At 45.7% G+C, this 21454-nt stretch overlaps 1 protein-coding gene across 3 annotated transcripts in view; it reads right to left on the bottom strand.

The window, feature by feature from the left end:
- Positions 1–21454, bottom strand: part of Sash1 (SAM and SH3 domain containing 1) — a 170263-nt gene that overhangs the window by 75515 nt on the left and 73294 nt on the right. For 2 of the 3 annotated variants that reach the window (XM_036169068.1, XM_036169070.1), the window contains exons 3-4: positions 17921–17971; positions 17753–17802 (exon numbers count right to left, since the gene is read on the bottom strand). In XM_036169068.1, the coding sequence (XP_036024961.1) occupies positions 17753–17802; positions 17921–17971 (101 nt within the window). The remainder of the gene's footprint in view (positions 1–17752; positions 17803–17920; positions 17972–21454) is intronic. The other variant, XM_036169069.1, reaches the window with a different exon arrangement.

The following is a 21454-nucleotide window of genomic DNA, read 5'->3' as shown; positions in this document are numbered from 1 at the left end:
TGAATGAATTTATTCTCCCTTTACTCTTGGATGGGGTGTTGACTAATTGCTTTGAGTTTCAACGTTGGCTTTCCTGCAATGATTGACAGCAACCGGGAATTAGAAGTTAAAACAAACAAACAAACAAACAAAAACCCTATCTCTCCTAAGCTGCTTTTTGTCAGGGCATTTTATCATAGTCCAAGAAGACAGAACAAGGTCCTTTTATCATGTGGCACAAATTCTTATACCTAGAGACTGATGAAAGCACAGCGAAGACACTTGGGTAATTTTTCCTGCATCTCCTTTCTATAATAAATACCCTTGGTTCAAAGTCATTCTCAAAACCATTTTAAGTCAGGCTATCCTTTCCATATGAGATGTCTCAAAAGGACATCTTATTCAGAAAATAAGAATAGCCTGCAGGATACCTAGTGCATACACTAAGCACTAAAATGTAATAAAATATGATCAAAGTCCTCTTCTCCCTGGACTTGGACCCAAGTCTTTCTCAGACCTTCTGAAAATGCCCTTCACCTTCTCAGCTTGGTTCTCTGGCACCTCCAGGGTGGCCAACAAATTCTCCAAGCAAAAACAGGGCTCCAACCATCTAAAAAGCCTTCACAGGGGTGCACTGAAGGGGTGTTCCTCCTTTCATGCCCCAGCTAGTAACTTGTCCTGCAAGTTAATGATTCAGGTCACTGGCAGAAATGCAAGACTTTCACGTCTGACGAGCAGCCAAATGCCATCTATCCACAGCGGAAGTCCGGGGCCTGACTGTGTCCAGGCTACAGGCTCATTAAGGCTGGGACTTAAGGGCAGAAGGGTGGAGTGGATCACATTGTGCTGTGGTTTCAGGCTATGGGTTAGAGAAAGGCAGAACCAAATCCAGGACAGGTTTGATTCTATTCTGTTCTTATCCAACCCCTCCGTTCCCAAGGACCTCTCAGGGTGGCTTCTCTGTTCCATCTGGCCACATTTTAACCTTTCTTTCATTTTATTTATTTATTTTTTTATCTCTTTCTCCTTTTCTCTTCCTTCCTATTTCTGTTTCTCTGTCTTGAACAGATTCACATATAGGTAAAGATAGCCTCAAACATGCTGTTTAGCCGAGGGTGACCTTAACTTCCAATCTACCTGCCTTCACCTTCTGATTACTAGGGTAACAGGCATGCACCATCACATCGGGTTTTATGTAGTGCTAGGGAAAAACCAAGGTAATGCTTAGGCATGCTATGTAGGAAAACATTCTATCAGCTGAGCTACATCTCCAGCCCTCATATTTCTCTCTTCATTTGTGACTGGGGGTTCAGAACTAAATAAGAAATGCATATAAAATGAATACATGAATGCCAGTTTTGCTAGTGATAATCACCGATAGCAACAACACACATCCAGCACCTATGATAAATGTCTTTTCAGTTCCTCCAAATGCAGAAACTCATCTTCAGAATATCTCTGTGACATACTAGGTCCATAATATTTTAAGTAAGATCATACAGAAAGGAATCATAACTGATTAGTCTCATATAAAAAGATCAATGATGAACTGTTGTTTGCTTGGTAGAGATAATGAAGTTCCATGCTACTTAATGAGGGAACTGTATCACAGTCCAGTACACACCTTCCATGAGTTTATAATTAATCAAGTAGATTTTATTAACTTTCTCTAAGGTAATAAATTAACTTGACTGCTACATCAATAACTTTCCTCATGTTCTCTCTCCCTCCCAGATCCACGGTTTTGGTTGGGTGGCAGTGTGTTCTGTGACACTACCTCCTCAGACTCCCTTGCAGCTAAGGGGGAACAAGTATCAGTCTCTCACAGAAAAGAAGTACTAGAATTTTTCTTGTTGTCCTAAGAAACTTAGTGCTTCTGTGATTAAGAGAACTGACTCAGTACTTACACCCTCCTCCTTCGCTCTTCCCCTTCACCTTGTCTGAAACGCCAGCAGCAAACCCAAGTAGACATCATTTACTCTAAGTAAGGAAGTCACACTCTAAGGATGCTCTGGCAGAGAGGAAGCGATTCCAGCTGCACCAGTCTCCGAATACCACCCTGTAGACTCCTGGCTATAGGAGACTATGCAGCTATTTGTCAATGCTGAAGTCAAATTAACCCATGGCTATACAGGCATAGTAGCCCATACCATGTAATTCCAGTACTTAAGAGACTGTGGCAGGAAGGTCATGAGTTCCAAATTAGCCTGAGCTACAACATAGTAAGATTCTGTCTAAACAAAACAACAAAACAAAATGAAAAAAAAAAAAAAAAAAAAGACAAACAAACTTTTACAAAGCATTGGTCTGGTTGGTTTACTGTGGTTATATAACTCCTCATCCTTCAGGCCCATGGGGACCGAGAAAAGAACAAGCCCTAGTATACAGGTGAAAGTACCAAGGCTCAGGGTACTTATCCAAGGTCACATAACTAATACAGGAGTCTCTTGTATATGAGATTTTTGCTTTTCACAGTTTCAGCTACTCATGGTCACATATGGTTCAAAAATATTACTGTTTGGGGTAATCTTACAAATGAACAATTTAGAAAATTTAAGTAACTTTTGGGCAGGTGACTTGGGTTAGCAATAAAGCACTTGCCAGATAGATAGATAGATAGATAGATAGACAGATAGATAGATAAGCAAGCATATAGCACATAAACAAAAATATTGTATACCAGAAGGGAGATGGCTGTAGTTGTAAGTCATAGAGCTGGGAGTTAAATTCAGCTCTTCGCCGGGCGGTGGTGGCGCACGCCTTTAATCCCAGCACTCGGGAAGCAGAGGCAGGCGGATCTCTGTGAGTTCGAGGCCAGCCTGGGCTACAGAGTGAGTTCCAGGAAAGGCGCAAAGCTACACAGGGAAACCCTGTCTCAAAAAACAAATAAACAAACAAAAAATTCAGCTCTTCAAATATCTAGTGTTTTGGTTTTTTTTTTTTTTTTTTTTTCAATACAAGTTGGGATCCACGAATACAAAGGCCACATCATCATCTTCCCCACTACCTCAAAGTGCTTGGTCCAATACTGTGAGCCTATAGTGTTAGCAAAGAAAGTGCACTACTGATTCGTAGACTCTGGAGTCTGAAGCCCCAGATCAAACTTTGGCTTAAAAACAAACAAACAAACAACTATTATTTTAGAATGATGATGATGATTGTTAGTATTAAATTTGTGGTGTGTATGTCTGTATGTCTCTATTTCCAGCATGTGCATGCAGGTACCCGTGAAGCCACAAGAGGGCATCAGGTACCCGGGAGCTGGAGTTACAGGCAGTTGTGAGCTGCCCAATGCAGCTGGAGACAACCATAAGAGCAGTATGCACTCCTAACTGCTAAGCCATCTCCCCAGCCTCAAGCTCTGGCTTTCGATGACTCCTCAGCAGGCACACAGATAAAGAATTGCATGGAAAGAATTGGAAAGAACCTTGAGTATCTTGTTCGCTCTGTTTACTGAGCCCAGTCAACCTCAGTGCCTTCATTTTATGGCTTCCCTATGAACTTCAACTTTTATTTAGGTTTTTATGTCTTAAGAATCATTAGTTTTGTCTAAAGCAAGATAGAAAGAAATTAAACCAAATGGGGTTGGTGCATTCTTTTCACCTCAAAATCTACTGTTCACAAAAATAAAGGAATATTAGTAACTTTAGATGAGCCTGAATAAGAAAAAGGAAAAAAACAAAGGAACAAACCAAACCTTTAAGGCTTGGAGGGTATAGCTTAGGGGCAGAGCATTTGCCCAGTGTGCAGGAGGCTCCGTGTGATGCCCACGCTGCAAAACTGAAACAAAACAAAAAGGAACAAGGAAACCGCTCTGGCTAACAGTTACATAGTTGCTATTCATTCTGTTTATGAAACAAAATTATTCTTCCCTCTAGTTCTGCTTGACAAGTTTCTGAGTATGTGTAGTGTGTGTGTAGTGTGTGTATGTGTGTGTGTGTGTGTGTGTGTGTGTGTGTGTGTAGTGTGTGTGTGTGTGTGTGTAGTGTGTGTGTAGTGTGTGTGTGTGTGTAGTGTGTGTGTGTAGTGTGTGTGTGTGTGTAGTGTGTGTGTGTGTAGTGTGTGTGTGTGTGTGTGTGTGTGTGTAGTGTGTGTGTGTAGTGTGTGTGTGTAGTGTGTGTGTGTGTGTGTGTGTGTAGTGTGTGTGTGTGTGTGTGTGTGTGTGTGTGTGTGCGCGCGCGCGCGTGCGTGAGCAAGGAAGCCTGGGATGGAGCTTGGACACCAAGCGGCTGTCCGGCAGGCAGGCCTGCAGACCTGGTGTACAAATGGACTGCCATGACTCTGGGCCACGAGAACACTGGGTAATGGATCCCAGGTGAGGGGAGCCGGCATTCTTCACAAAGCTGTTATACCCTACGGAGAAGGCAGGCCTCAGGAGGCCGTCTTTACCAGGTCCGGCCTCGGCCTCGGGGCGGGGAGAAGAGAGGATGAGAGGAAGAAAGAGGCTCCATTCAATTATCTCCTCCTGGCGTTGCCATGGTAACGGCTCCGGAAGCGGGTCAGAACTTTCTCAGTGGCCACAAACAGCCGCTCTCATTCACCATCACCCAAGCCCGCTGGCCACACTGGCTGCTTGTGCCGGTGGCGGTGGCGGCCCAGGCAGGGACAAGGGGGTTGAGGAGCTAGCTATTCTTCTGTCACCTGCTCCGGGGACAGGAGGGGGTGGGAAGGCTGGAGAGACTGCCTGGGAAGGTCAAAGCCAGAGAACTCTGAGTATGAAGGACCCTTCCTCTCCTAGCTAGAGGCGCTCCTGGACTCCACCGTGGGAGCCGCCTGCCTGCCTGCCTGCCTGCCTGCCCTACTTCTCTCCCCAGGCAGCGTGAACAATGTGGTGACCTGAATCTGGGTCCCTTCCTTCCATGGTGACTGGGCAGAGCCGCTGAGCTTTGTTTTTCTCCCGGGACACTTTAAATTCTTTGACAGACACGGGTGATGACATCTGTAAGCGCAGTATAAAGACAATGAAAATGGGAACCCAAGCTCCCCTGTCTTATCGTATCTCATTTTACGATAATTCCTCAGCATTTTCTTAGTCATACCCCTCATGCCCTCTGCATAAAAAACCCACTGGGCAGTTGGCACTACCCCTCGTATCTCATCGGCAGGCTGGCTTTACTTTTGTCTTCACGGGCCACCCACTTCTGAGCCTGTGGTTTTATCCAGAGCAACCACATCAGCACCTGCTAGGGATGACGAGGATGCCAGGAAGCTCTGCCAGGGTCATCATGAACATAGGATCTCTCAGCATCAGCTGACTGCCCCCCCCAAAAAAAAAAACTCTGCCTGTATTTGAGAAACAGAGCTCTTACATCTGGATGAGAAGACTCTGGATTGGGTAGCATTTCATGAAAACTCAACTGGATGCCTAGCAATCTGCGGCCACACTCCAGTCTCCAGGGCTTCACAGCCAGAGACGACTCCATCGGGCCTGTGGGCTGTCTTTTCTACTTCAGGTGGTTCCCAGGTGTGGATATGGACAGAAGAATGGCCGATTCCAAACAGAGACAGACAGAACAGCACCAGCGCTATCCTTTCTCATCTTTTGCCCCATCCTAACCAGCCCCCCCCCCTACATCTCTAAAAGAAAACAAGGAACAGTGTAGTAAGACTTGGGTTTTTTACAGTCAAGAATGGGATGCTGAACAACCCCAATCACAAGTGGCCAGGCCACTCCTAATATGATCTGCTCTCATCTGGACAAGGCTATTCACAAGAATACACTTTGACCTTGTGTATTCCCAGGGCACAGGAGGCACTCCTTAAATACAGGACGACAGAATGAACCAGCCGACCATCAGAGATGATTAAAAAGATGCTCGGGCCTCCTTGAAACCATCAGACATCCATCTCACACCAATAATGGTCCTTCCTGCACTGTGGGATTCCCGTGTGACCTTTTGAAGGCCTGCCAAGAGCCAGATGAGGGCCACATACCCTACCATCACGTCACTGTCCCCAAGCACACTTGCTGGCTGGTCCCTGTCTTCTGCTTGGAATGTACTTCCTCTCTAATCTGCTGAGAAAACCTGTAGAAAGGTTTTGGCTCGCTCCTTAGGAACCTGTGCTGGACATGGAGTATGCCAGCACAGATCACCACCTGCATCAGGGCTCCCAAAATCCTCTTCCCTGCATGGATCCCCATGTGGACCACAGCAGCATTTTTGGTGAGGTGTAGAGGGCAGAAGTGGAGGTGGCCACTTTCTGTGCTTCAAGATCAGCACAAGCATGAAGACCTGGAGTAGCCAGTGGATGTCATTGCTGTTCCCTTGGGATTTGGACAGCATGGGACAGCAACTGGTCTGTGTCACTCATGTTGGTGTTGACTCACAGAGTCAAGGCATGTTGAGAAGGGATAGCAATAACTCCTTCGGGTCTTCTGCGAGGATGGATTTAACGGTTTGCTTGGGGATGTTGAGAGATGCCATGGTTCCACCCATCCTGGCTGGCTGCCATCTGTCTTGCTCTGCCTGCTCTACATGGAACCTTTTAAAAAACTAGAGTACTGATCGCTGCTCCGCTGACTGACATTGGAGGAACAGCCTCACCCAGACTGTGGAACCAGCCTCTACAAGGTCAAATCCCAGAATAAAGAAAGTCCTTCCACAGTTTGGACATGCAGCTTCACTGAGGCCCTAAGTTATAACACCCTTCAATGCCCATCCCACAAGGCCTCTATCCTTTCCAAGGCTCCTCTCCCATGATGGTTTTTTTCCACTGCCTTACCATGGTTTGTTTCTATCCTTCTATTACCAGGATCTAGTGAGTTTGTACTAAAGCCAGAAATGTGATAAGTGTTTATTACGTCTTATTAGCTGCCTAGCCCATCAGGGGTCTCTCCAAAGAATATTATTACTTTTATTCTCCAGGTGGCGAGGTGTCTGAGAAAATCCCTGCCACCTGCAAGACAACCAGACCTGGATATGAGATTCTGATCTTCCTAGCCCAGGCCTTGTGCTCTTAACTATCATTTAATCGTTCTGAGCCTTGGTTTCCTTAACTATAAAATCCCACCCACTTTATAGATTTGTTAGCAGTTTAAAGATATTAAGGGGGTGGGGGGGAGCAGGGCTGGAGAGATGGCTCAGCAGTTAAGAGCACTACTGCTCTTGCAGAGGACCTGGGTTTGGTTCCCAGCACTAACACAGTGTGACTCAACCATCTGTGACCCCAATTCTAGCGGATCCTATGGCCGCCACAATAAGCAGGAAAGTGTGTTGTGTACTTTACCTACATACAGGCAAAACACTCATACACATAAGATAAAAATAAGTGAATACTAAAAAGAAAACAGATACACATGGATCCCTCGGTAAATTCCAGGCAAGTCCCTTTGTATTCTGCTTGTAGCCTGCATATAGATGCTAGTTTCTCCCCTCCTTCAGCACTGACCCAATATTCTCTTCACTTCGCAGGCAGGCAGGCAGGCAGGCAGGCAAACAGCAGTCACCTCTATGTGATAAACAGCCTTGACAATCGCCACACACACACACACAGCCTGCCACCTCTCAGGAAGCCACCCAGGCACGCGCCCTCCAACTGAGGTTAGGCCAGCTGGAGCTCACTCACCAGACAGAATGAAGGGCAACAGCCTTCTCAGTGGAGAACAGCTGAGGCAGAGCACACTGGCACAGCTGCTGCTGCCTGGCCCTAGCCCCCGCATTCAGGAATGTTGAGCCCCTCAAATATGCCCTGCAACGGCGTGCACACATGTGGACGCGGATAAACACACAAGCACGGGCTTCAGCACACGGACCACATGGGCTCTATGAAAATGGCTGTTGTTCCTTAGCTGCTCCCCCAACTTGTGACATTAGAAAGGAGACTAAGAGTCATGTGGGGTAACCAAGTGATGATGGCCACTGACTAGCTCTGCATATGGCCCCATCCATGAAACTAAGGACAGACACCCTGACAGGCTTCTGCCAGGAGCAGCACAGCCCCTTGAGGTGAGGGGACAAGCTAGGCACTGTGCCAAGTGTATGACAGCACGTGGTGTATGACAGCCTGATACTGTGCCTGGTTGATCTATTAGGAGCCCAAAGCTTAGAGAATTCAAATCCAGTGTTTCTGATCACATTACTGGCAAAACCGAAGTGTGGGTACAGATTCTGTTGGGCTCTTGCACTCATACCAACAACACAGGCGACCCCCATGCTGATGTCAGCAAATGGAAGGGGCCTAAGGTAGAGGAGCTACTGGAGACCTATCAGCCCAGCAAGGAAGAAGTGTACAAGGGAGAGCCCAGAGTGGTGAAGGGCCTTGATGAACCACAGAGGGGCCCTCACTCAAACTAGTGCCTGGACAGGACCTTGTCTTTGATTAGGGCAAAGGAACATATAGTGTATATGCTAATAGGTGGCTTTTCGTCCAGCAGAGTTATTTCCCGAACCTAACTTTGCAGTTCTTTCTAGACACCCTACACTGTCTATAGTTCAAGGACCAGATCATGATGGCCCAAGCTGTCCTGATTCTCTCTCTCTCTGGTACTGTGCCCACCTCCCAGGACAGGAAGCCTGCAGGAAGGTCAGCCCATCTTCAGACAGGCAGGATAACTGATTAGCTTCTTCGAAGGCACACCCCCACATGACTTCCTCCCTTCCTCACACAGACGCAAACCCGGGCCTGGAACATGCAGGCCTATGCCCCATGGGAACACTGGTGGTCCATCTCACCCCACATCCCTGTCACAAACAGGATATAGAGACAGGATGCATTAGTCTCAGCTCCAGAGGACAAGGCTTGACCTGGATTTCCTAGCAATCTCAGAACCTCATCAATTCTTTTTAGTGAATCGGTTCTACTTCTGAGGACAAACAACCCCTCCATGTGTGAATTCCCACATCTAGGAAGATGTTCTAGAGGCGGACCCTAGTCACGTAGGGGGAAAAAAAATCAACGTGACATCAGACTACAGACCCTGACCTTGGGGAACATGCAAAGATGAATGAATCCCCAGCCCCTCACCTAAATAGACCCAAGCCCAGAAACATGTCTACAGAGAAACAATTTACTACAAGGAAAATGATATCTTACAGGCTTCAAAAAAGTTGGATACAAAGTTACCAGAATTGGATACAAGGATCTATTCTTAATGGTGCACTATAAACATAAACTTTCTTTCAAAAGTACATTTCCTCTCGGTTTATATGGTAAGGCTACAAATGTATAGAGAGAGCAGATGGATGATTGCTTAGGGTTTTGACATCCATAGGACTGTCACAGCCCAAGGGCATCAAGTTTCTTCTGAGGTGTGAAAATGGTGTAAGATGGAGAAGTATGCTAATGATGACCATTAGCTGCGACTACAGGATACACTATTTTCCCCTTCTGTGAAATTACTGTATTGTATGTGTACTAGATCTTAAGCAGATAAAGACAAGAACACATGTGTGCACACAGGTGTCTACAGCAACACTCTTCACAAAGTAAAACAAAAACCAAAAACCACGGTGGGAAGGATGTAAATGCCCATCCATCAGTAGTGGACCCCAGAAGGCCGTCTGGTCATACACAAAGGAATAAGTACAAGCTGTAAAACCAATGAAAAGGATTAGGTTAAGTGAAAGGAAGGCAGCTACAGACGACTGCGGATGTCTGTGAAACTCTGAACATACTGAAAACTAGTTGAGTGTACTCTTGTTTGCCTGTGTGCACTGTTGCCGATCAAACCCAGGGCCAGCCACATAGGGGTGCTCTACAGTCCCTTACTGTGTTCTTTTCATGGAAGGATGACAAGGCAAAAGGAATCGCCACAGATAAGATAAAAGTACTTCCCCCCAACAACTGCTTCTTTCAGAAGTTACAAGAATTCAGTAACAATGGTATTTTCCGTTGTGCTTCTAGATATTGTACCTTTACATGGAATCCACTGTTTCTGCTTAAAGAGGAAGAAAAATGCAAGGAGAGCTGAACCGGACTGCAGAACGGAATCAGGCGGGGCAGGGGGACAGTCTTTAGAAACAGGTGGGAGATTGGTGGAAGCCACTACTCTCCCCACTAAATGGTTTTCTAAAGTGACCTTTTAGTGTTAATGTTCTCAGGCAGAAAGCATGTCTTCATACACTTCTGTCAGTTGAGGAGACACCAATACAGGCTGGGTAATAATAAGACCAAGACAGCAATTCCACGTCTGGGAACAATCCATTGCCATCGTCCTGTTTCAAAGAACTCGGGTCATGGAGTGAGCTTGAGGTAAGTACTGAATGGGCCCTGAGCATCAAGGAAGAGGCAGAGAAGGAGAAAGCCTTAGAGCTCCAGCCAGGCTGACTCATGTGAGGTTCAAGAATATAAGTCACTAGAGCCATGGGCAAGGGCATGAACTTGAGCCATATTAGACACATAATAGTGATAGATAAGATTACAGAGTACTCACTGTGTATTAGATAGCTTACTAAGTGAGGTAATTACTATAATTACATCCCATTTAGTCAGGAACTGGCCCCAGGATTGCAGAGCTGCTAAGGGAGTGCCTGAATCCAAAGTCAAGAGTCTGGAACCAGACAGGTCACCCCTACCCGATGGACAAAGGGACCCTAAGACTGGATTGACAGGTTTGAATCCAGCTCTGGGACCTTAGGCAAGCTACGTAGTCTCAAAAAAAAATGGTATCTCCTTCAAAGAGCTCATGAAACATAAAGAGATAAAAGACAATTAAATGACTACTATAGAAATAAACTGGCTGGTCTTGACTGGATCCAGAAAGACCTCGCTGGGTAAGCAAGCCCATTGCTGAGGTTGGAAGGAGCTTGCTCACATAATGATGAAAAAGGAAGCCGTGATTTGAACGAAGTGTTTGAACATGTTGTTCCTGGCTAGCGGGCTGTGTTGGCAGGTCATGGAACCCTTGAGACAGGAAGCGCGGAGGGTGGAAGCGACCAGGAACCGACCTTTGAGGCTTCAGTCTGCTCCCCGACTTCCAGCTGGAGCACATTGGTTCCTGCTCAGCTACCAGGATGTGGCCAAACAACCTCATATTCTCACAGACAGGGCAAAGAACTGACGCTGCCACTGTGCCTTCCACATGGGATAGCCTGAATCCCCTGAACCATATGCCAAAATAAACTCCTCCTTAAACTGCTTCTGTGGGATATTTGGTCCTAGTGACGCCAAAGTATTGTACGCAAGGGGAGCATACCCCGTGGTCACACAGCCAGTTCAGATGCTAAGCATACCATGGGACAGGACCTGCCTGAGAAACCTGCCTGGGGAGCAGGTGGCAGGCCCTGAGGTGGCTGAGTGGGAGGAGAACAGAATATGGGACACTGGGCTCAAAGGGAAGGAGGAAAACAAAGTTGGAGGTGTAGGGAGTAGGGATAGTCAGGCCCTGAGGAAGAACTCAGATAGGGGCTTCCTGAAGACAGGAAGATAAAGAGGAAAGGAGGAGACAGTTTCCTGAGCATGTTGGGGGGCCAGGGGGTTTGGGGTGGTAGGAGGAATTTGATGCACTAACAAGAATCTTCAGCTGCCAGATAAGGCAGGAGAGCAGTGCTGAGCTCCTCACATGTGTGAACAGGGCATGCATTGATCACCAACTGCATTCTAACCATGGCTGGAGCACAGAACCCGCTCTGCTGCCTTTGGCTCCCTTTATTTCTCTGCCTTGTCTACTGCCCTATATATCTGGGCTTCTGCTGGCCATAAAATATCTCAAGTGTAAGTCCTCGGGATGGAAAAAGGTGAAACTAAATCAGCGAATGTTCAACTCTGGTAAAAGGCGTAGTAAGAAACAAGTTATAAATACTGGCAACGGTGAAGTTTTTGCAATTTATTTTAGACTTTCCTGCTTAGGAAGATAAATAGATGACTGAGGCTCAGGTTAGATCATGGTGAACATCAACCTGGCTCTGGCTTCCAAGAGCAGAAGAACAAAGGTTTTCACTATGTATCTGATGCTGATGAGCCACCTGACTCTGCCTTCTTCACTTTTCTCATTGTGACCCAACACCTGACGGGATTTACTCTGACTCAAGCTTCAAGGGATCCAGTCCATGGTGGGGAAAGCATGAGGGAGGGAACAGGAGGTGGCCAGTCACATGTGTCCTCAGCCAGGAAGCAGAGAGGGCTGAAAGCTGCTACCCAGCGGGGTATTCAGATTGGGATCCCACCCCCTAGGATGGTGCCTTTCTAAAGCCCCTTGATAGAAAGGCAGAGGTGTGTTTCCATGGTGATCTACATCCAGTCAAGTTGACAACTGATGACTGACCATCACAACCCCTACCTCCCAACCTCTGGATTTGCAAACAGTTTGGAACTACAGTGCTGTGGCCAGAAGCTTGGCTACCTACTTCAGTTGGGATCAAATCTGGTTCTGATACTGAGCAGCTGTGTAGCTTTGAGCAACTTAACAGCACCTCTGTGTTTGTAAACTAAGGGACCGTAATGGACAGAGCCTCACAGTGAGGCACTCATAGTACTGAATGTTTATCAAGTTCCTGGAAGCACTCTTGGTAGACGATAAACCCTGAAGCACACATTCTTTTCTTTTCCAGTTTGCAGCTCATATGAACAAACTCTATGAAAACACTGTTGTGGAACATTAGTTGGAGATGTGTTACATTTGTTAATGCTGGGGAGTATTTGTTTAATGATACAAAGATGTGCTGCATTTGTTTAACTCTGTGAAGCTGTGTTACCGTGCCTGTCTAAGACACCTGAGGGTCTAATAAAGAGCTGAACGGCCAATAGTGAGGCAGGAGAGAGAAATAGGCTGAGCTGGCAGGCAGAGAGCATAAATAGAAGGAGAAATCATGGAAAGAAGGAAGGAGCCAGCCACCCAGCTACACAGTAAGTGTAGCTTACACGGAGTAAGGTTAAGACTTACAGACATAAGAGAATGGGAAAATCCCAGAGGCAAAAGGAAGACAGAATAATTTAAGTTAAGGAAAGCTGGCTAGAAACAAGCCAAGATCAGACTGGGTATTCATAAGTAAGAATGAGTCTCTGTATTTATTTGGAAGGTGAGTGGAGGGCCCCCAAAGACCAAAGAGTAAAAAAACAACCAACAAAACACCTCTACAACAATAAATTTTAAAACAAACAAACTAACTAACAACCAGATGGGCCCCAGAAACTGCTGGCTTCATGGCTTCCTTGAACAGACTGAATAGAAAATCCTGGCATTACCTGTCAGGCATCTACTCATTTTCAGATCAGTCTTATATATGTGTATATAACACAAATGAAAATATCAGCTCTTATGGGGAAGTACTAATTTCCCACCAAAGGACAACTCTCCCTCTTAAGAATGACATGTGTTCAGGGCAAAAGTGGGCTCAGCTATTGAAACTCTCATGATTCAGCAATTGAATAACTGCCCTTTTTTTGGGGGGGAGGGGTGCTTTTGCTCATGGTTCCAGAGAGTCTCAGCCTATCACAGTGGAGAGGTATAGGAGTCATTGATTTGTGGCAGCTGAAACACATCATGGAGTTTCCTTGCATCCCAGCACACGTAAGTCTACCTGCTGCCAAAGCGAGGGCCTGAAACCATCCAACACTCTGCTTTTGTCCACGCCACCACTTAAACAATGAAGGTGTGATCCTTTTTCTATAACTCTCTCCCTTCAAATGTGAGCTATCTGTTCCGGCACCGCTACATCTTAGTACCCAGAAGTCTGCATGCCCTCCATACCAGGTCAGTGCTTGGTAAACAGTAGCCACATGAAGAAACAAAGAGAAGAATCAGGAATAGGGTCGGGAGGGGATCTGGGTAAATGTTCTTAAAGGCATGCCTCTGCCATCCCCACCCCCCTTTCACTGAATTTGCACTCCTTGCTTGGAAGATGTAGCAGCCACGTTGAGGTCATGATGACCCTCCCTCACAGCTCTTATAAAAGAAAGAAAACAAAACCCAAAACCACAGCCTGGCTTCCTGAAGCCTGTTGACTCATAGGGCCAGTCCTAAGGATAAGAATGGAAAGAAAATGGATCCAATAAAAGTGGCATTTCTTTATGTCAGTATCAGCTTCCTGATACTCACACTTAACCTAATTCCTGATAGGTATAAAAGATCTTTCCTAGCCAAGAAAAGTAAAAGGAAAGAAGAAGCAAAGGCCTTTCTTTTCAGATGTCTTTGAGAACAGCTGCTAACAAGAAATTTAGCTCACATTTAACGCTCACAGTAGCAGACACCAATCCAAGATCGGGGCCAGGATGTGGCCACTGTACCTCATCAATAGGTAATGTGGATAGTTGTGAAAATTAAAGCCTCGGTCAGATGAAAGCTTCCTCGCTTCCTTGGTTATCTTCTCAATGAAAGCCCATGGCAGGAGAGTAGGAGCATGTGGCTGGCCATGCAGCTCCGTGACAGATCTGCTCTAGCACATGCCACACAAGGTCCCATGTCTAATCACCAGTGCCACAAACAAAATAAGACAAAAACCACCTGGCTGAAAATCAGGATGAATGAGGGCGTTTGTCACAGTGGTGACGGGGCAGGGCAGGAGGATCCAGTTTCTCTTCCCACTGACCTACCCTCCTACTGTCTTTCTCGGGTTCTATGTTGTATGGGGAGCCTAGAAGCTTACATCCAAACTAGACAGGGGCACCAAGGAATGTGATGCCAAGCCAGAGTGCCAGTACTCCTCACTCCTTGTCCTCTCCATGACAGACTCACTCACCTCCCTTGGTCCAAGCTAACTTCCTGGAACTTAAGGCTTTAAACCCTGATAAGTGTTAAGTACCTCTGGAAGAAGTAATGTGGTTTTAAGAAACAGACCTTGTATCATAATCCATGCCAGATTCCTGTCTTAGCAAAGCTTTTCCCGGGGCAGCAGAGTGGGAAGCATGTGAGCTCTGGCCCCAACAACAACTGGGGGGTCACTGGACCCAGAAGGCAGGAGCCAGAGAGTTAGCTGATCTTGCTCTTTAAGTTGCCTGTGGCCCCTGAGCCTCTGTCCCCCACGGGAAGGCTGTCGGAGGACATGTCTCCCTTTGTCTCGTAAGCTCTCTGACATGCCAAATAAAAAGGAGGAGAACATTTCTGCCCATAAAGCAACACTCTGAGTCAGACTGGTATTTTAGTTGGCAGACACTCAGTGGACACTAACCAGACACAACCAACGGGTTTGCCAGGCCATCTTCCACAGCCCCAACAAGCAACTGCACACTGCCTGCCAGTCGGTGGGAGGGTGGGAGGCTTCCAGGGATTTTCCAGGTGAACATATCTACACCCAAAAGCCCAACGAATAACTTTTCAAAGTAAACCGTGCATTAAATCTGTTCTAACTATATCCGACCTAGACATTTCGGAGTGATCACTCATCTTTGAAGACAGGGTGGAACCTGAAACCCCTTAGAAGATTTTAATCGAAAAATAATTATCAACTTATACATGTTTTTCTACTTTACAGCCACTGTGTTAAAAATTGACTCAGGTGGAACTGCTGGTTCTAAAACCCTGGCCAAAGTCTGATGAGGGCAGGCCGTGCTCGGGTCTCAGATATTCTCCACATAGAATATTTGTTTGTTACACAGAGAAAAGCATTATTTCCCAGAGGAAAGCCTGACAGATACCATGAGAAACAGATCATCAAAATTCATTATCTCCAATCATGGGATTAGCAGGCATCATGAGCCTCCTGATGTAATGGACTGTGGAGAAGAAAAGAAACAAGAAAGGCCTAACATAAAAACAAAACAAAACAAAACAACAACATCAAAAAAAAAAAAAAAAAAAAAAACCCTAGCCTACTCAAAAAAAGGGCAAATTTACAAGAGACTAAGAAACCCTTTCAAACAATGCATGAAAATGCCATGAGAAAAAGAAAAAGAAAAAGAAAATGCCATGAGTAATTTTTTTTAAGTGCTCAATTGAAAAAACATAAATATCCAACATCAGGACAAAGAAGAAAGCTGAACTGCAAGACAGGAGAACTCACTGTAAGTTTTCTTCTCGGTAAATCCCCTGTGGTTCTGTTGTCAGTGTGTGTGTGTCTTTGTCCTTAAGAAATGCATGCCAAAGACTCACGGGTTTCAGGCTATGATGTGTGCAACTCACTCTCAAATGGCTCAGCAACTGTGTGTGTGTGTGTGTGCGCGCGCGCGTGCGCGGGTGCGTGCGTGTGTGTGTGCGTGTGTGTGTGTGTGTGTGTGTGTGTGTGTGTGTGTCCCAGAGAGAGAGAACAAAAGAGCATACACACATCAGTAAATGCTGATTCTGAGTGTGGAAGCTTTGTTTTGAGGTTAAAAAAGAATGCTATAATTTTCAGGAAACTTTACTAGGGAAGTGAATAAAATATTTTAAAAATTTCAGAATGTTTAGAAAAATACTTAAACCTGAACCAATTATAAAGAACACAGGCAAAATGGGGGGGGGGGGGGGGCAGGGAGTGGGGAGAGGGCTGTCAACAGTAGGTATGGTGCAAATTCTTTTGTTAGCCTCTAAGGAGTCCATCAGTCTCCCCCCTGGGCTACAGGAGTCACGCCGTATTTCCAAGCAAAGGATACAAACATGGAAAACATGACTCACCACCACTGAGGGAAAGGAATGCCCAGCTTAACCAAGGCTAACCCTAACTGGATGAGTTGCTTCCCCGCCATCCTTTTTTCCTGAAGGACTCAGATGCTGAAGGAACACATGAGTTCTCTGCCTCCATCACACCCAAGGGATACAGTAAGTCAAGAGAATCCACAGCCCATGTTCTCAATGCTTCTCCAGCACCTCAGTACTGCCATGTTCCAAGTCAATGTCCACATACACCCAGGGCCTACTTCAGCCTCCACAAGAGGAGGATCCTGGCAGGATCCAAGTCAACTCAACCAAGAGACTCTTAAACGCTTTGTGTGTGTCCGTCCCCCAACCCTTGCTTTTCATTGGCTCTTTGGTCCCTAATGATATGATTTTAAGTCTTGACCCTAACCTACTCAGCCCCTTTAGGTTCAGAGCTGCAGCTTTCTGATAAAGCGACATTCACTCCTCGATGCTGTCTCTGCCAGCAGCACACACGTGGCCAGATTAGGCAGAGGGGGCTGTAAAGTACACACACACTTGCCCAGCGTGTGCTTCTCATTCCTAAAATACTTCATTCCTAAACCACTTCTCTGCCTCTCTTGGCACAAAACAGGACAAGTGGCCCTGGGCCAGAGGAAGTGTCTGCTTAGAGATGTGGGCTTTCTTTAAATTTCTTTACTTCAGGGAAAAAAAAAAAATTCCCATGGAGAACATTCTAGCATGATTCCAATGGAATAGAGTAGAGAGGGGGTAGAAAACCGAGAGATAAAGACATTTGGGTTTTGTTTTGAAGTTGTCTAAAAGGAACATTGAAAGTATAAAACATAGCATTATCTTTTATGAGAACAGAAATTACAGTGCCTAAGTGAGGACAAGAAAACAAAAATATCCCTTTAACAGAAAAAAAGGTTCATGCACGTGTGCCAGCTTCTCACACATGCATCGCATGCTTGTTCTGAGGTAGCATGCGCAAACGAGGTACAGGGGAGACCTTTCAAAACTATTGCTTTCGTTAGAATGTGTTTTTATTTCTCTACTTGGCTCCTTTCTGCTCTTCATCCTCTATTAAAAGCAAAGGTCAAAGATGAAAGCCTATCCCAGCTAATTTAGCTGCCCTTTCCCTCAGCTCCAGGCATTTATTGGGGACCCCCTCACGACTCGCTATGCAAAAGTAATGGCTCTCTTGAAAAGCTGCAGGCATCCCCAGCCAGCCTGCAAAGCCCACCTTGGTAGATGTACCACCCAGAACACATTACAGACTATCACCTCCCACTCCAGCCCAGACGCCTCCCTGGTAGCTCGGACTGGGGAAGGAGGGTGACTTACTTTCTTTCCACTTCTGGTGTTGACACGGCGCTGCAGAAGCCAAGGGACTCCTAAAAGAGAGAGAAGGTTCTCAGCGTCAGTAAGGGACAATGGTGTCTCGTTCCTACAGAATATCACTTAAGAGAAGAGGCAGAAGCCAAACCAGATGATGAAAGTTGCTGTGCTTACTTCGAGCTGGGACCGCAGCTGAAGTGACGTGGGGCTGGCGTTGGGTTTCTCCTAAAACAGAACAGATGCAGCCTTAATGAGACTCCCAAACGTGGCACACACAGAAAGATAAATAGATGTGTAAGAAGAGATGGGAGGATTTGGGAAGCACTCCACTGTACAGTGGGAGGAGATGGCAGAGATAAATGGGTTTTCTGGAAAACCTGAAATGCTTTTCAAATGGGAGCACAAGCCTCTTAGAACTGAACTGTTACTAAATGTCACTGCTGTACTCTGCTTACAGTTTTACTACATAGAAACACCAATCAACAGAGGGGCCCTGATAGTTAATGGTGGAATAAGTCTCTAGAGACACTGGACCATCATCACCAGACACTGAATTTACCGCAACTGTTGAAGCTTATTTTTCAATAACCATGGAGTTCCAGCCTGACTGTTTTACATTTATTTATCTATATTTATTGGGGAGGGCACACACTGGTGCCCTGGCATGCATGTGGAGGTCAGAGGCCAGCTTTCGGGAGTCAATTCACTCCTTCCACCAGGTGGAACCAGGGATGAAACTCAGGTTGCTAGGTAGAGCATCAAGGGCTCTTGCCTGCTGGGAGAGCCATCTTGGCAACTCCCAAGCTGATTTTGAAATTCTATATTTATTCAAAGGATTCAATCACGTAAGACTTGCTGTAAATGTGTGTTAGAAAGCTAGGAGACTATCTGGATATTATTTCAGCCTTTGGGGGGGAGGGGGCAGAGCTGAGGACCGAACCCAGGGCCTTTTACCACTGAGCTAAATCCCCAACCCCTCAGCCTTTAAAAAAAAAAAAAAATCACCACATATATTACAAATGAACTGGCCTGCTTGAAAATTTACGAAAGCTCTCAGCTTGCAGGTGATGAACAACATAAAAATGCATGATGCTGTGAGTTTATTGAGAAACATTAAATCACAAGGACAGAGGAATCCGCTTTAGAGATAAAATCCATGTCCTATAACACCCTTGTTTTATAGTAAATGGATGTGTTTCCCTTGAAAATGTGAAACACAAGAGGGAGAGAAATGAGTTACATGTGATGTTAACAATGGATGGAGATGGGCTTTGGAGGTTGATGTGGGAAAGTTGTACTAAGGAAACATTTGGATGTAATTAGAAGAAAAGAGCCATCCACAGCGCACAGGGCCTAACCCTAGTGATTTTCCCAAAGAAACTAATTCAGAATCTACACAAGTGTAAACAAAGGCTTATCTTATCTGAGGCAGGTTCACAAAGTACAACTGGGGCAGGTTCACAAAGGGCAACTCTGACACAGACATTTAGAAGCTACTTCTGCCACCAAAAAAAAATTGCCTCTTCACCTGGGCTCACAGCTACCTGCAAACACAATGAAAGCCTGGCACCTCTACCTTCGTGGAGTCCATATCTACCCCCTTTACTTCAGTACAGTAAAGATAGGTCACGGTCCTAAACTGCAGGCATCTTGGATTCTTAGACGAGATGAGGATAATTATCTCTAATGGAGATGTCACACCCTGGAGTAGGTAGGAGTGTTCATCTTACAGAGACCAGATCCATCCTCGTATGTCATGACAGTAAGACATCTTCAGACCACCTTCACAGAACCAAGACAGATGTCAAGCAAACCACAGTTTGACAAGGACTGCCCACCTATGCCGACCTCTGACCCCTCTCAAACACAAGTCAGCGCACTGAAAGATGGGCTTGGAGTCACTGGAACCTACCCAATGTGGCTATATTGACTACATTTTCTCTCTCTTTTTTAAGACTACTCTTTGATTGACATATTCAGATGAGCAGCTGAGACTAGCCTATTGAGACTGCTGGGGTCAGGATTTTGCCCTAAAACTCCAGTTACTGTTAAAATATACATACATGTGTGTGAGAGAGAGAGAGTGTATGCGTGCGCACATGCTGTCAGAAGATATATTTGAAGCTTTGATTTCTAAGAAACCTGAGTACTGAGCAAGCCTCAGGCCCCACCCTTCTGCAGCTCCAGAGAGACCAGTTGGGCAGCAGTGGCATTTTGAAACTACCTCTTTGAAGTCACTGAGAGGGCGGACTGGGGCCACTGGACAGCCTCCCTTCTACGACCTTTATCTGGTTCTCTTCCTAACATGGCCACTTCGAAATCTCCTCTGAGCTGATCGCCATTACTCACCTTTGTAATTTGCACACTGGGGATAAATGGTCCAGCCTAGTTTGTCAGAGCTGCCAGAACCCAAGTTATCAGGTTATGGTTATCCAAAGCTCATTCCCCAATCAACTTGGTATAAGATAATAGGCACGCATGGCAGAAGTAGTATCATTAGCTACAGTTTAAACTATCAGAATGATTTGGATTTCTTCAATAATCTGATCGCAGTAGCTTTAACCATTATTATATTCTTCAGGGCTATATTATCTGAGTTTAGGAACTGTTTCGATCACATCAACTAACACTTAGGAAGTGGGCAGGTCATAGTCATGCCCAGTGGTGCATCCTCATGGGTATTGGATTACTAAGTGTATTATTAAAGGTCATGATGAACACAATCACAAAACACCAGCAGAGAAACTTTGCTGAAGGAGAAAGGTAGCAGAGAACTACGGACAATTTGGAGTAAAGCTAGAGATGTGAGGATGTGGCAGGAATCAAGCCCAAACACAGGCCATCACCATCCATGTGCTTTCTCACAGGGTAAAGGGGCGGGTCGTGGGAACCCACTGCGCAACCCTGTGCATGTGGTGGGTGATGCTGTACTGTATACATTGCAACCAGAGGAGGGTGGGTTGCACACCATGAAGGCCAGTTTTGTTTCTGCCACAAGGAAAACAATGAATGTGCCAGAATGGGTAGATCTGAGGAGACAATGGTGGATAAACAGCCTGAACAAGAAGAAACATCTTAAGGGACCGGCTGCTCACTCAGTCCCCACACCACACCCTTGCTTATGAAGCGCCACAGAATTCCACTGCCCTTAAGGCCCTGCTGATCTGGTCTTCTTTCTTAATTTCTACTTATTTACTTGTTTGTTTGTTTATTAATGTGACAGGAGGAGCGTGAGTCTGCCACAGTGTTTGGAGAGGTCAAAGGACAACTTTGGGAACCGGTTCTCTCCTTGTACTGGGGGTTCCAGGGATGCCACTCAGGTGGCCAGGCTCCCACTGGAAGCCCTGTACCCTGAGCCATCCTGCCAGCCCGCCCTCCTGGTTTTTATTCTTGCCATTGTCCACAATATTTATATTTCTGTACCAAATGTGACACATAACTTTTACAAGGCAGTGTTTCTAACATGTCAGAGCTATGTTCAAAGTTCATCTGGTCCTGACTAGATCCCTGATGCAATCAGCATTCCTGTGCTTACAGCCTAATCTGGAAGCCAGATACTTAAGCCTTGGAAATAATACATAGAGAACTTTCAAGTTTAAATTTTTTTTTAAAAAAAAGTACTTTTGTAAGCAAAAAATACTATTTGCAAATACATACAGCTCAAGGCAAAATCAGCTGCTTGCCAAAAAAAAAAAAAAAAAAGTCACA

Source organism: Onychomys torridus, chromosome 19, assembly GCF_903995425.1.
Source record: "Onychomys torridus chromosome 19, mOncTor1.1, whole genome shotgun sequence".
NCBI classification, from domain to species: Eukaryota; Metazoa; Chordata; class Mammalia; order Rodentia; family Cricetidae; genus Onychomys; species Onychomys torridus.
Note: the sequence above shows the minus strand (reverse complement) of the source record. Positions and strands in the feature narration are given on the sequence as shown.